This window comes from Nerophis ophidion, linkage group LG16, assembly GCF_033978795.1.
Source record: "Nerophis ophidion isolate RoL-2023_Sa linkage group LG16, RoL_Noph_v1.0, whole genome shotgun sequence".
In the NCBI taxonomy this organism is placed as follows: domain Eukaryota; kingdom Metazoa; phylum Chordata; class Actinopteri; order Syngnathiformes; family Syngnathidae; genus Nerophis; species Nerophis ophidion.
Window position 1 is genome coordinate 28,180,913 of NC_084626.1, and position 16,968 is coordinate 28,197,880.

Below are 16,968 nucleotides of genomic sequence, written 5' to 3' on the forward strand. Positions count from 1 at the left end.
CTATTAGGAATAAATGGAATATGATAATTGTATTACTTCAATAATAAAGGAATACATTCAAGAGTGATTGATATCAGACACTGGGTATTAGTTTAATAAGGAACACATGCCTTTTAGATAATGGTATTCATTCCACATTAAATAAATACATACAACTCGGGATTACACCGATATCAGACACTATAGTTCTCATCGACCTTGTAAATATATCCTATATTTCAGTGCACGGTCACGTGTGTCACTAACGACAACAACAGGAAAACACGTTTGATGTGTCTTGCTCCACTTATCTGCCCGTCAACACAATCGGCTTTTGTGCGGCGTGTCCGAGGCGGAGGGGAGCGTGGCGGTACACGAGACACGGCTCCCGTGGGTGCAGATTAGGCGCTGCGGTGGGGAGGGGGGGGGGGGCAGATCGATCCAAACATCGACCCCGGGATCGTATCGACAGTGGGTGTCAGTTTTGGTCCTAATATCGACATCATGGGTAGTATCGTTATCAAAACCGGGCGTTGTATCGAAATCAAGTCCATGCTGGTTCGAGGCGATCTATATTTTCTAGTGTGGATCGATCCAAATATCATCGGTCCAAGTGCGAGAGTGTCTTGTTCGCCGGGAAAAAAACAAAAAAAACGATATCACCTCCTTTATTTACTTGGTTTCGGTTCGACGACATGTGCAGTATCGACCACATGTGGAGACAGGCTTTTTTTTTTTTTTTTTTTGTGCTTAGAGCGTGCGTGTGTGTGCGTGCGCGTGCTCGTGTCACGGGAAGCAGCCGCGGAGGAGGGAGGGCGGGGCACTTGAAAGCACCGTCCGACACGTGAGCTTCATGTGACTCGGCGGCGCGCGCGCGCGTGCGCTCGGAGCCGAGTACGTGCCTGCAGTCACATGACGTGTTCCCCACGCACGCGTGCGCGCGCACACGCCCATTAGACACTCGCGCACACTCCACGGAAAGCGCCCTCCCGCTCATAACAGTCCGCACCTAAACGGCGACAACACACTTTGGAGTCCGGCTGCTCTCTGGGGAACTTTTATTTTTCGCGCCTACTTTTTGTTTTTCTTCTTCCCCTCCTCTTCTCTTTTGTTGAATTAATACTTTTGAGTTGTAGAAGTTTTTTTCGTAGCAACATGGAAGGGATTACGAGGGCGCAACCGCCGCCATGTGCGTCAAAACACTCCTCACTGGATATGACTGACATGCAAGGGTGAGTTTTTTCTTTAATATATATATAAAAAAAATATATATATTTTTTTTTTACATAATTCAAATTCTAATTCGAATTCCCTTTCTCTTCCAAAAGAATGGATTTTCCAATTTATGTGTATAAATCCAGGAGAGGCATGAAGCGTGTGGACGAGAACAAGGTACGTCTGGGAGTTTGTCACAGACATTAATGCACTTTTATTTTGAAAAATGAAAAATGACGTTTACTTCCGTGGCTCACCTGCAGGACACGTACAAGCTCCCGCATCGATTAATCGAGAAGAAAAGGCGGGACAGGATCAATGAATGCATTGCACAATTGAAGGATTTGCTACCAGAACACCTGAAGCTCACAGTGAGTATTTAATTTAAAAACCTTTTTTTTTTTTTCATTTAATTTACATCATAAAAATAATGCTGGAAAAAAATAATGAATACATTAGATTTTTGTAAATTAATATGTTTTGTCGATTTTCTAAATCAGGGGTGTCAAACTCATTTTAGATGGGGGGGCCACACAGAGAAAAATCTACTCCCAAGTGGGCCGGACTGGTAAAATCACGGCACGATAACTTAAAAATAAAGACAACTTCAGATTTTACGCTATTTTTTTTTTGTCGTTATTTATACTTTCTGAATAATTTATATGATAATATTGTCTTTATGTTGCAATTGCCGTTTTGGCGTCATATGCTCTGTTATTTGTTTAGATCTGGGGTGTCAAACTCATTTTAGACGGGGGGGCCACGTGGAGAAAAATGTACTCCGAAGTGGGCCGGACTGGTAAAATCACGGCACGATAACTTAAAAATAAAGACAACTTCAGATTTTACGCTATCTTTTTTTGTCGTTATTTATACTTTCTAAATAATTGATATAATAATATTGTCTTTATGTTGCAATTGCTGTTTTGGCGTCATATGCTTTGTTATTTGTTTAGCTCAGGGGTGTGTCACTCATTTTAGACGGGGGGGCCACAAGGAGAAAAATCTACTCCCAAGTGGGCCGGACTGGTAAAATCACGGCACAATAACTTAAAAATAAAGACAACTTCAGATTGTTTTCTTACATGTTGCGGTTAATTCTACGCTATCTTTTTTTTTGTCGTTATTTATACTTTCTGAATAATTGATATGATAATATTGTCTTTATGTTGCAATTGCTGTTTTGGCGTCATATGCTCTGTTATTTGTTTAGATCAGGGGTGTCGGACTAATTTTAGATGGGGGGCCACATGGAGAAAAATCTACTTCCAAATAGGCCGGACTGGTAAAATCACAACACGATAACTTAAAAATAAAGACAACTTCAGATTGTTTTCTTACATGTTGCAGTTAATTCTACGCTATCTTTTTTTTAGTCGTTATTTATACTTTCTGAATAATTGACCTGATATTATTGTCTTTATGTTGCAGTTGCCGTTTTGGCGTCATATGCTTTATTTGTTAAGATCAGGAGTGTGTAACTCATTTTAGACGGGGGGGCCACATGGAGAAAAATCTACTCCCAAAGAGGCCAGACTGGTAAAATCACGGCACGATAACTTAAAAATAAAGACAATTTCAGATTGTTTTCTTACATGTTGCAGTTAATTCTACGCTATCTTTTTTTTAGTCGTTATTTATACTTTCTGAATAATTGATATGATAATATTGTCTTTATGTTGCAATTGCTGTTTTGGCGTCATATGCTCTGTTATTTGTTTGGATCAGGGGTGTCAAACTAATTTTAGATGGGGGGCCACATGGAGAAAAATCTACTTCCAAATAGGCCAGACTGGTAAAATCACAGCACGATAACTTAAAAATAAAGACAACTTCAGATTGTTTTCTTACATGTTGCAGTTAATTCTGCGCTATCTTTTTTTTAGTCGTTATTTATACTTTCTGAATAATTGATATGATAATATTGTCTTTATGTTGCAATTGCCGTTTTGGCGTAATATGCTTTATTTGTTTAGATCAGGGGTGTCAAACTCATTTTAGATGGGGAGCCACATGGAGAAAAATCTACTCCCAAGTGGGCCAGACTGGTAAAATCACGGCACGATAATTTAAAAATAAAGACAACTTCAGATTGTTTTCTTTGTTTAAAAATAGAATAAGCACATTGTGAAAATGTACGAATCAGAATTTTGTCGGGGTTATTTACACTTACATGTTGAGGTTAATTCTACGCTATCTTTTTGTTTGGTCGTTATTTATACTTTCTGAATCATTTATATGATAATATTGTCTTTATGTTGCAATTGCCGTTTTGGCGTCATATGCTCTGTTATTTGTTTGGATCAGGAGTGTGTAACTCATTTTATACGGGGGGGCTACATGGAGAAAAATCTACTCCCAAAGAGGCCAGACTGGTAAAATCACGGCACGATAACTTAAAAATAAAGACAATTTCAGATTGTTTTCTTACATGTTGCAGTTAATTCTACGCTATCTTTTTTTTAGTCGTTATTTATACTTTCTGAATAATTGATATGATGATATTGTCTTTATGTTGCAATTGCCGTTTTGGCGTCATATGCTCTGTTTTTGTTTAGATCAGGGGTGTCAAACTCATTTTAGATGGGGGGGCCACATGGAGAAATACTACTCTCAAGTGGACCGGACTGGTAAAATCACGGCACGATAATTTAAAAATAAAGACAACTTCAGATTGTTTTCTTTGTTTAAAAATAGAATAAGCACATTGTGAAAATGTACAAATCAGAATTTTGTCGGGGTTATTTACACTTACATGTTGCGGTTAATTCTACGCTATCTTTTTGTTTGGTCGTTATTTATACTTTCTGAATCATTTATATGATAATATTGTCTTTATGTTGCAATTGCCGTTTTGGCGTCATATGCTCTGTTATTTGTTTAGATCAGGAGTGTGTAACTCATTTTATACGGTGGAGCCACATGGAGAAAAATCTACTCCCAAGTGGGCCAGACTGGTAAAATCACGGCATGATAACTTAAAAATAAAGACAACTTCAGATTTTACGCTATCTTTTTTTTGTCGTTATTTATACTTTCGAAATAATTGATATAATAATATTGTCTTTATGTTGCAATTGCTGTTTTGGCGTCATATGCTCTGTTATTTGTTTAGCTCAGGGGTGTCAAACCCATTTTAGAAGGGGAGCCACATGGAGAAAAATGTACTCCCAAGTGGGCCGGACTGGTAAAATCACGGCACGATAACTTAAAAATAAAGACAACTTCAGATTGTTTTCTTTGTTTAAAAATAGAAAAAGCACATTCTGAAAATGTAAAAATCATAATGTTGTTGGGGTTTTTTTACACTTACATGTGTGTATTATGTTTTTATTTGTTGTTATTTATACTTTATGAATAAATTATGTGATAGTGTTCATCAGTCAACACTTTGGTGTTAATTTTCAATCTATCAAAATGAAAAACATATCAAAATCTAATTACAGCAACTTATTTATGTACTTTGCTCATTTTCCACGACTGGTGCAATAACATTATGTGGTTTATTTAGATTTTTTTTTACATATCTAGCATTATCTACAAAGATACAAAAAATTGCTATTGCGACATCCAGTGGACACATTTAGAACAGCAGTTTCTTTCATTCAAAAATGTCGACCAATTGTTATACTCATCCCGCAGGCTGGATAAAACAGTTCCCAGGGGCCGTACGTTTGACACCCCTGTTCTAAATTAATTTAATTTATTAAATGTTCGGGCTTGAATGGGGATGGCCTGTCTTCCCAGTTGGGTGCTCTGAGGCCCGTCCTGGTGTTGGGCTGCAGAATGCGGTTACATAAGCGAGATCAACATTCTTATCCAAGGTCTTTCCTGTTTTTAGACGCTGGGTCATTTGGAGAAAGCGGTGGTGCTGGAGCTCACGCTCAAACACGTCAAAGCCTTGAGTGGCCTGCTGGAGCAGCAGCAGAAGAAGATTGCGGAGCTGCAGAACGACCTGCTGATAAGTGAGTGTGGGACGGAACCTTTTTGCACGGCACAGAGGAAATTGAGCAATCAACCGTACTTGAATAAACCGGTCATTTCTTTATAAACAGTATAATTTTATGCTCTTAAACCCTTAGAAGTCCAGGGTAGAATCAAGGAATTTTGCGTATTTTTAATGGATTGTGCTTCGTGTTGCACAATTATGGCCAAAGTAAATAATAAAAAATAACAACGATCGGTGGTTCTCCGGACATACTTGGCTCTCCGAGTACCGCCGTAACGAATGACATTGAAATACAGTAGCGAGGTAGGCCAAAGTATTCATTAAAAACAAGTACCGTATTTCCTTGAATTGCCGCCAGGGCGCTAATTAATTTAAAACCTCTTCTCACTCCTGCGCTTACCAAAGGCATGCGGTAAAAGTAAGCATGCGCTAATTATTTTAAAACCTCTTCTCACTCAGGCACTTACCAAAGGCATGCAGTAAAAATTTTAGTTTGATGTAAGCTTGGACCTTAAATCCTACTGAATAGCTCTTAAACTTCCATCTCTTCATGCGATTTCAAATTACCGGTATTGAAATCAGCCTCCTCCATTTTGAAAATGATGACAGGGGAAGTGTCACTCGTGACGTCACGAGTTTGACCCGGCGGTAATACTAAGCATGCGCTAATAATTCAAGGCACGCGCATACTATATGCCAGGGGTCACCAACCTTTTTGAAACCAAGAGCTACTTCTTGGGTACTGATTAATGCGAAGGGCTACCAGTTTGATACACACTTAAATAAATTGCCAGAAATAGCCAATTTGCCCAAATTAACTTTAATAAATAAATCTGTATATATTTATATATATAAAAAAAAAAGGGGGTTTTCTGTCATTCCGTGGTACATTTTTTTTCCTTTACGAAAGGTTTTTGTAAAGAATAAATGATGAAAAAAACACTTAATTGAACGGTTTAAAAGAGGACAAAACAGGAAAAAAAAGAAAATTCAATTTTGAAACATAGTTTATCTTCAATTTCGACTCTTTAAAATTCAAAATTCAACCGAAAAAAATGAAGAGGAAAAACTAGCTAATTCGAATCTTTTTGAAAAAATTTAAAAATAATTTTTGGAACATCATTAGTCATTTTTCATGATTAAGATTCATTTTAGAATTTTGATGACATGTTTTAAATAGGTTAAAATCCAATCTGCACTTTGTTAGAATATATAACAAATTGGACCAAGCTATATTTCTAACAAAGACAAATCATTATTTCTTCCACATTTTCCAGAACAACATTTTTTAAATTAATTCAAAAGACTTCTAAATAAGATTTAAATTTGATTCTACAGATTTTCTAGATTTGCCAGAATAATTTTTTTGAATTTTAATCATAACAAGTTTGAAGAAATATTCACAAATATTATTCGTCGAAAAAACAGAAGCTAAAATGAAGAATTAAATTAAAATGTATTTATTATTCTTTACAATAAATTAAAAAAATACTTGAATATTGATTTTAATTGTCAGGAAAGAAGAGGAAGGAATTTAAAAGGTAAAAAGGTATATGTGATTAAAAATCCTAAAATCATTTTTAAGGTTGTATTTTTTTCTCTAAAATTGTCTTTCTGAAAGTTATAAGAAGTAAAGTAAAAAAAAAAAAATGAATTTATTTAAACAAGTGAAGACCAAGTCTTTCAAATATTTTCTTGGATTTTCAAATTCTATTTGAATTTTGTCTCTCTTAGAATTAAAAATGTCGAGCGAAGCGAGACCAGCTTGCTAGTAAAAAAATAAAATGTGAAAAATAGAGGCAGCTCACTGGTAAGTGCTGCTATTTGAGCTATTTTTAGAACAGGCCAGCGGGCGACTCATCTGGTCCTTACGGGCTACCTGGTGCCCTGCGGCAATTCAAGGAAATACGGTGTATTTAATATTTTTTGGCCACTGCGACCGTTTGAACAGTAACACTGTGTTTGGGTACAGGAAGATAAAACGCTGTACTTTGTTCAAGTGATACTAAACGGAGTTTCAAAATCACTTTGTTGGGTTAAACAGTGTTTACAGCTGGAGGTGACGGTCATGTCATTTTTAATAAAATAGTGTCATAAAAGGGCTAAATAAGTGTCATCCATTTATTTAGAAACAAATATTTTTGGGGGATCATTATTCTTTTCCTACATTTCTTAACCTAATCATGCACTTTTTTGGTGTGAAACATGTCAAAATATACCACACAAAATATATATTTAGTAAATGTACTCACGTGAAATATTCCAGTCCTGCTCAGATGCAGAGGGTGCTACAGTCAGCATCGGACAAAAAAAGTGTCCCCAGACACCGTTTATGAGTCTGTGGTCACGGAGCTCTGTGCACATGAACAATGGCCTCCGGCGTGGGCGGTGAGAGCCTTTGTCGCTCTTTCTCCCCGGCGGACTGTGAAAGTGATTGATTTGATATGCAGCGACGCCTGCTTTTAAAATGTTTACACTGCAGACAGGGCGCATAATTTGACCGCAAACATATTCCTAACCCCTTCCTGTTCCGTCACTGATAAGAATATCATAAATATTGTTGTCTACTGTGGCACACGGTGTTCGTGCTGTGTTGGCGATTTGTCACACGGGGATCCAATCCCGGGTCGTGTTGTTCTCGCCACATGTTGCAACTTTGTTACATTTGTTATTTTGCACTAAAAGCATAAATTACTGGACCATGTGTTTCCAATCAATTCATTTTAGTACCAAACATGCAATCAAATAATCACAATGTATTTACAGTACATACAGAAGCAGAGTTACTGTATAAGATATATATTTGTGTGTGTGTGTGTGTGTGTGTGTGTGTGTGTATATATATATATATATATATATATATATTTTTTTTTTGTATTATTGTTTTTTTAAAGATGTTTTGTTTTTTCAACGACTCTTGCATCCTTTTAAACTCTGTAGCACTTTGAGATTGACAAATGTAAAGTGATTTACAAATGACATTTATTATTATTTTTAATATTATTATTATTAGCACTATTGACAAAAACAGTTTTGAGTCCACACTGGAGAATAACAAAAAAAGTAAGTCGTTAAAAAAAAATTTTTAAAAATGTAAAAAATAGAAATACTAGATCAATTAAAAAAACATAAACCAGCGAGAATGATAGGAATATTAGCAATAAATGGAATACATCTTCAAGTTATATACAGTTATTTAAATGTAAATTAAATCCAGGTTTAATTTTTTAAAAGTATGAAAATTTTGACATCAATAAAATGTGATTTATTTAAAAAAAAATTAAATTAAAATGATGATGACCCTCAATTAAAATGGTGATTAGCGCTGTAGCTATCACTTATTTTAGTAAAATGTTATTATTTTAGTAATCATGTCATCTTTCAATTTAATTGAGTAATTATACTGTAGCCTCAATGGGTATTTTAAGGAAAACAGTTAAAGTTAGAGTCGGGAAAGGATTTATTTAGCCCCATTCTTGCGTAGGTCTCGCGTGAAAGGAATAGAGGGGTGGGTTTAATTCATTTGCAATGCAGTCTGCTGAAAATGATGGAAAGCGCTACTCTACATGGCACCTCTTGCTGTGGTCGGAATTGGAATTGCCAGAAAACGCATCTTAAGGTATGCAACACTCTACTGCCATCTGGCGGCTGAAGTGGATAGTGCACCCCTACCCCCAATTTGTCACGTTTCATGTTTCAAGTAAACTGTGACAAATAAGGCCGTATGAATCTCCTTTCTACTTAAAAAAATGATTCTGCTTGCCATAACGTTTATTCATTTCAACATTGAAATGTTTCTCCTTTTTTTGAATCCCTGCTATTTGCTACCAAATGTATTCTCCATAGCAGCGGCCGTGCGGAAACTATGTCGGCGTATTTAAAGTTCCACGCACTTCAAGTGATCTGGGTTGAATACGTTTTTATGAATTACACACTTAAAAAAATTAATCGAAGCAAGAGAATATAAATCAAAGCTTTTTTTTCCCCATTTAATCAATAAATCGTTGCAGCCCTAATTACCGTAATTTTTGGATCGTTATATAAGCCGCACCCTCTAAATTTTTGAAAAAAAAAATGTTCCCGTGTATTAGCCGCAGTTGACTATTAGGTGCAGATATATACTTCGAGTTATTTACACGGAAATATTATATAAATGTTTATTTACATACCTTCATTGTTTCCTGTGACACGGCAGTAAAACGGCTGATCAAACAAAACAAAAGCCATTAACTGCGTAAGCTAGCTCTCCAATCGGCTGAACATACCCAATAACTCCGCGGTGACGCTTTGGTGAATTTATAAAAAAAAACGCCATTGTAGGTATTAATACAAACACAGACACTCGTAAACATGTTAGCATATTAGCTAATGTTAACTACAGTAAAAACACTCATACAGGCATCACACATTTGATGGTTAGTTACTATGAATAGTTTTAGTTACATTGTAAAACTTACAAACATTGGTTAGAGTGAGGAGTGAATCCATATGAGTAGAAACGCTATTGATGGCGAGTAGACGGAACAGCGCTTGTACTTCCGGTTCAAGGCACGAAAGACGAAGTACATTTTTAACCCGCAGCACGGATTTGTCCAAAAGGCGACGCCGTAGCACAAACAATAACACACCTTTTCAGTCCATGTGTCGGAGTTACGACTGTAGGTGTCTTGAATATACATTATGGTCTATAGCAGTGGTTCTCAAATGGGGGTACGTGTACCCCTGGGGGTACTTGAAGGTATGCCAAGGGGTACGTGAGATTTTTTTTTATATATTCTAAAAATAGCAACAATTCAAAAATCCTTTATAAATATATTTATTGAATATTACTTCAACAAAATATGAATGTAAGTTCATAAACTGTGAAAAGAAATGCAACAATGCAATATTCAATGTTGACAGCTAGATTTTTTTGTGGACATTTTCCATAAATATTTATTTTTTTGTGAAGAAATGTTTAGAATGAAGTTGATGAATCCAGATGGATCTCTATTACAATCCCCAAAGAGGGCACTTTAAGTTGATGATTACTTCTATGTGTAGAAATATTTATTTATCATTGAATCACTTGTTTATTTTTCAACAAGTTTTTAGTTATTTTTATATCTTTTTTTCCAAATAGTTCAAGAAAGACCACTACAAATGAGCAATATTTTGCACTGTTATACAATTTAATAAATCATAAACTGATGACATAGTGCTGTATTTTACTTCTTTATCTCTTTTTTTCAACCGAAAATGCTTTGCTCACATTAGGGGGTACTTGAATTGAAAAAATGTTCACAGAGGGTACTTCACTGAAAAAAGGTTGAGAACCCCTGGTCTATAGCGACGAAAAACCCATAGATTAGCCGCACCTTTGTATAAACCGCAGGAGTCAAAGCTCGGGGAAAAAGTAGCGGCTTGTAGGTTGTAAAATTTGATGGCTCCTTGATGATGGACTCCTAAGAGTTCCGACACTCTTTCTAACTCTGGGCCTTTCTTTGAGCAGCTGACCATGGCGGCGACGGCCCGGAGATCAGCGAGCAGATGTTCCGCTCAGGATTCCACCTGTGCGCCAAGGAGGTCCTCCACTACCTGGCGTGTCAAGACGCCAGTCGGGACCTGGCGCCGTCCCACGTCATCAGCCACATCCACAAGGTGGCTTCCGAGGTCCTCCAGCAACCAAGCGACGCCGTCCCCCAGAGTTCGGAGAAACCGACGCAAAGTACCGACCAGGCCCCGAGATCCGCCGAGGGCGCGGCCAGGAACTGTGTCCCCGTCATCCGAAGGACTTACCCCAGCGGGACGGGGGAGCAGAGCGGCAGCGACACGGACACCGACAGCGGCTACGGGGGCGAACACGACAAGCGCGACGCCAAAGCGCGGTGGTCGGCCGGCCGCGGGAAGGACGGCGAAGCCAAACGGACAGTCGACGGCGTCAAGAACGAGGGGGAGGAGCCCGGCGCCAAGAGATCGAGGTTTGACTCCGAAGACGCACCGACGTCCGACGGCGGCCCCGGCAGCTACGTGACTTTCTCGCCCAATCAGCAGCGGCCGCTCTGCCTCCCCTTCTACCTCCTGCCTCCCGCCGCCGCCGCCTACCTGCCCTTGCTGGAGAAGTGCTGGTACCCGGCGGGCATGCCGGCCGTCTACCCCGGCGTGGCAGACGCGGTGACCATGGACGCTCCCGTCCTCCACAAAGCTTTCAAACAGCACACCCCGCCTTTAACCTCGGACGCCAAAGAGTAGGAGACCTCCTGCTTTGGCGTGATGGACACGGAAGTTCTAGAAGACAAACTTTCACTGGCTGTGCTCAGACGGCGCTCCGGAACACTGTGGAACCCTGACGAGTGTGCTTAGGGGATTTACTCCTGGTTTTTGGACCACTGTTGTGTTGAATGTTAACCCAGAATGTAAGGGACAAAAAAAAACTTGATGTTCCGACGCTGCCGATCACGATACCGACCATCCATGAGTAAGATACCAACACCGATCACAAGTATCAACTGTACATTTTTCTATTATATCGAGTGCTTTTGACAGTTTTGACAATATCAACCAAATATTTCAACTGGTTCCTTATTCTCTATAATTACATACAATTGTCAATAGAACAAGATAACTAAACAATAATGAAAAACTGTTGATTAATTGAAACTTTTATTAGTAGATTTCACAGTTCAGTACATATTCCGTACAATTGACCACTAAATGGTAACACCCGAATAAGTTTTTCAACTTGTTGAAGTCGGGGTCCACGTTAGTCAATTCATGGTAAACTACTATCTGGCAAGGCAAGGCAACTTTATTAATATAGCACAGTGGTCCCCAACCACCGGGCCGTGGCCCGATTAGTACCGGGCCGCGGAATAATTTTTTATTAAATTTTATTTTTATTTTTTTATTTTCTTAAATATATATATATATATAGTGTTAGTCGAACCTCGGATTCAGGAGAAACAGTGTGGTTTTCGTCCTGGTCGTGGAACTGTGGACCAGCTCTATACTCTCGGCAGGGTTCTTGAGGGTGCATGGGAGTTTGCCCAACCATGTGCTTTGTGGACTTGGAGAAGGCATTCGACCGTGTCCCTCGGGAAGTCCTGTGGGGAGTGCTCAGAGAGTATGGGGTGTCGGACTGTGTTATTGTGGCGATCCGCTCCCTGTACGATCAGTGCCAGAGCTTGGTTCGCATTGCCGGCAGTAAGTCGAACACATTTCCAGTGAGGGTTGGACTCCGCCAAGGCTGTCCTTTGTCACCGATTCTGTTCATAACTTTTATGGACAGAATTTCTAGGCGCAGTCAAGGCGTTGAGGGGTTCCGGTTTGGTAACCGCAGGATTAGGTCTCTGCTTTTTGCAGATGATGTGGTCCTGATGGCTTCATCTGACCGGGATCTTCAGCTCTCGCTGGATCGATTTGCAGCCGAGTGTGAAGCGACCGGAATGAGAATCAGCACCTCCGAGTCCGAGTCCATGGTTCTCGCCCGGAAAAGGGTGGAATGCCATCTCCGGGTTGGGGAGGAGACCCTGCCCCAAGTAGAGGAGTTCAAGTACCTAGGAGTCTTGTTCACGAGTGAGGGAAGAGTGGATCGTGAGATCGACAGGCGGATCGGTGCGGCGTCTTCAGTAATGCGGACGTTGTACCGATCCGTTGTGGTGAAGAAGGAGCTGAGCCGGAAGGCAAAGCTCTCAATTTACCGGTCGATCTACGTTCCCATCCTCACCTATGGTCATGAACTTTGGGTCATGACTGAAAGGATAAGATCACGGGTACAAGCGGCCGAAATGAGTTTCCTCCGCCGTGTGGCGGGGCTCTCCCTTAGAGATAGGGTGAGAAGCTCTGCCATCCGGGAGGAACTCAAAGTAAAGCCGCTGCTCCTCCACATCGAGAGGAGCCAGATGAGGTGGTTCGGGCATCTGGTCAGGATGCCACCCGAACGCCTCCCTAGGGAGGTGTTTAGGGCACGTCCAACCGGTAGGAGGCCACGGGGAAGACCCAGGACACGTTGGGAAGACTATGTCTCCCGGCTGGCCTGGGAACGCCTCGGGATCCCCCGGGAAGAGCTAGACGAAGTGGCTGGGGAGAGGGAAGTCTGGTTTTCCCTGCTTAGGCTGTTGCCCCCGCGACCCGACCTCGGATAAGCGGAAGATGATGGATGGATGGATATATATATATATTTTTTTTAATTTAATCCACATAAAAAATACAATATACACTCACAATTAGTGCACCAACCACAAAAACCTCCCTTTTTCATGACAAAAGAAAAAAAAAGGATCAAGCAAGGTTTTTTTTTTTCATAGTCTGATTTATTTTTATAGTGGGGAAGAAATTTGGCGTGACAGCCTGTTATTCTTCTAGCTCCCATGCTAGCTCTTTGCTTTTGCCTTTTGTACTCTTGAGCAAGTTTTTTTTTTTTTTCATAGTCTGATTTATTTTTGTAGGGGGGGAAGAAATTTGGCGTGACAGCTGTCTCTCGGCGTGAAACGTGTTGAGCTTAATGATAAATAATAACAATATTTAAAAATGCAGTCTATTTGCCGTAATGGAGGTGGTTATTATTATTATGATTATTAATGTTATTGTATAGCCTCACATAATTTTACTGCTAGCGGCTTGTCAACCAGAGAGTATCGGTGTTGGTAATCGGCGTTAAAAGGCCTACTTTTTCACGGAAATGGTCCCAATGTGTCGGCAGGATGTATTTGCACACATGAATGTAAGGAGTGAACAGAACGGCTGTAGATACCGCTTGTATAGATCTACTGATATATATCGCCACTCACCAGCCGGCCATCTGGGGGATCGATCCGCATCGGTGATTGATGATCAGAACTTGTTTTTTTATTTTTGTTTCCTCCAACATTTGTGTTTCTACTACTCGTACATCTCTATTTTTGATACGTGACCTAATGAGTGTATTTGCGGTGGCGGTTGTAGCCGTGTGTTGTATGCCAGGAGTGTACAAAGCTTGTTGTTGTTGTTGTTTTCCACCCGTATCGCAGCTACCCTCCATTTCCAGTCTGATATCAGCTCATGATGCCTTTTGCCTCATTTAGCGTGCACACTGAGGATTGTTAACGTGTTTGCTTTACATGCGGCAAAGAGAGTGAATGTAAAGAAAATAGTTTTATATGTAGAGAGGTACTAGGGGATGATGTTTTCATGTCCGCATTTTGTAAAATATTAAAGTATTAATAAAGCAGTTTTTTGTTTTTTTTCCTTCCCAGAGTCTGGTCTCCCGCCGGCTCTCCCCAACAAGGTGCTTACATAAGGCTTACATAAGCCATGAGGCAGGCGAGCGGCTGTAAATCGACGCGTGTCTTCGATTAGCAGCTGCAAACGTCTCCTTCACATAGGAAAGACGTCTCAGGGGACAATCTGTAAATCTTGTTTCACGTCTTTATGGGATTTATTTTTAAGACAGGATTACATAAACATTTACAAATACTGAAATGACGACTTTAACCTTCAACTTTACCCGGTCATGATTTGGTTTTTCAGCATGCATATGATACATGTCTGAAAAAGAGTACAAAATAAGTACTTGTTTGGTGGTACCATTTTTTTGTGTCGTCAAACACTATTGTAAAATTAAAACTTTATACTTAATATTAGTTTATTCACATATTTTGTAGCCGACATAGAACAGTAAACTTTGGCTGTATTTTTCCATTATTTTTTCGTTCATTTACATACATAGATGTATGTATGTATGTATATTTATATATATATATATATATGTATATGTATATATATATATGTATATATATATATATATATGTATATATATATATAGGTATATATATATATATATATATGTATATATATATATATATACCTATATATATATGTGTATGTATAGTTATATATATATATGTATGTATATATGTATGTATGTATATATATATATATAAATATGTATGTAGGTGTTGGAAAAATCACAAGACTACTTCATCTCTACAGAACTGTTTCATGAGGGGTTCCCTCAATCATCAGATTAAAAAAAAAAAATCTGATTGAGGGAACCCCTCATGAAACAGTTCTGTAGAGATGAAGTAGTCTTGTGATTTTTCCCACACCTACATATATATATATATATATATATATATACACACACACACATACGCATATGTGTATATGAATATGGATACATGTATATTATATCAGTGGTCCCCAACCACCGGGCCGCAGGAGAATTTTTTATTCATTTTTATTATGGGGCGGCATGGCTCGTTTGGTGGAGTGGCCGTGCCGGCGACTTTGGGGTTGCGGGTTCGATTCCCCGCTTCTGCCATCCTAGTTGTGAATTATATTTTTTATTTATATAGCGCTTTTCTCTAGTGACTCAAAGCGCTTTACATAGTGAAACCCAATATCTAAGTTACATTTAAACCAGTGTGGGTGGCACTGGGAGTAGGTGGGTAAAGTGTCTTGCTCAAGGACACAACGGCAGTGACTAGGATGGCGTAAGCGGGAATCGAACCTGCAACCCTCAATTTGCTGGCACGGCCACTCTACCAACCGAGCTATACCGCCCGGTTACTGCCGTTGTGTCCTTGGGCAAGACACTTTTGCCCACCTGCTCCCAGTGCCACCCACACTGGTTGAAATGTAACTTAGATATTGGGTTTTACTATGTAAAAGCGCTTTGAGTCACTAGAGAAAGGCGCTATAAAAATATAAAATATTTAAATCACATTAAAAAAAAAAAAATTGCATACTTGCCGACCGCCCGGAGATGTCCAGTAGATTTCCAAATTTCAGTGTCTCTCTCAGAAATTTCCCGGGTAAACATTTTTCGATTTTCACCCAGACATCAACTTTGCGGGAGTGCCGTGATGACAATGCCTCGAACACCCTTTCTAGATGTCATCGCGCCAGGATTTTCACCATGCTATCTGCGTGCCGGCCGGCCGGTCACATTTTGGATGCGACCTCTATCTGAACGCATACGCTACTGTAAGGCATACTTGTTCAACAGCCATACAGGTCACACTGAGGGTTGTGATATACAACTTTAACACTCTTACTAATATGCGCCACACTGTGAACCCACACCAAACAAGAATGACAAACACATTTCGGGAGAACCACCTCACTATAACACAACATAAACACGACAAAACAAATACCCAGAATCCCATGTATCCCTGACTCTTCCGGGATACTTTATACACCCCGCCCACCTCAACCGATGCACGGATGGGTGGGGTGGGGAGTGGGTTGGTGGTAGCTGGGTGTATAATGTAGCCCGGAAGAGTAGGGGATACATGGGATTCTGGGTATTTGTTCTGTCGTGTTTATGTTGTGTTATAGTGCGGAATCTCTTCACCCCTTGTTGCAGTGACCTATTCTGTGACATTATCACTGATAATGTCACAAAATAAATTTTGTGATTAATCATACTTGATTTATGCAATATTTTTTGTTATAAGTTCATGCAATAAATGTGACGGCCCTAAAATAAACGAATAAAGTTTACGGACCATTTTTGAGAAATAATCAGTGCATGTTATGTGAAGACAAATGACTTAGTTAAATAATTCTAATTCCACTTGTCCAGGGTGTACCCCAACTTTTGCCCAAATGCAGCTGGTGTAGGCTCCAGCACCCTCGCGACCCCGAGTGGTAGAAAATGGCTGGATGAAATTGTAATGCCTTATAAGTATCTTATCTTAATTCTAATTAGACGTACTATTTTTTTTAGTATTGTGCATGTGTTCACGTGTTTTAAATTTCATTTTACCCCTAAATTGTAACGATATAAAGATCGATTCATCCTTTGTCAATCTTAATATTTGTTTGTAACTAACACTTGTCCATGATTGGTGTGTGTGACT

General features: G+C 39.4%; 1 protein-coding gene across 1 annotated transcript; it reads left to right on the top strand.

Annotated features, from left to right (window-relative positions):
- Positions 1 to 826: 826 nt before the first annotated feature.
- Positions 827 to 14,330, top strand: bhlhe40 (basic helix-loop-helix family, member e40). The gene is made up of 5 exons (XM_061874780.1): positions 827 to 1,211; positions 1,308 to 1,371; positions 1,458 to 1,565; positions 5,036 to 5,159; positions 10,635 to 14,330. The coding sequence occupies exons 1-5, from the start codon at positions 1,135 to 1,137 to the stop codon at positions 11,372 to 11,374; spliced, it is 1,113 nt and encodes a 370-aa protein (XP_061730764.1). The 5' UTR covers positions 827 to 1,134; the 3' UTR covers positions 11,375 to 14,330.
- Positions 14,331 to 16,968: the final 2,638 nt, after the last annotated feature.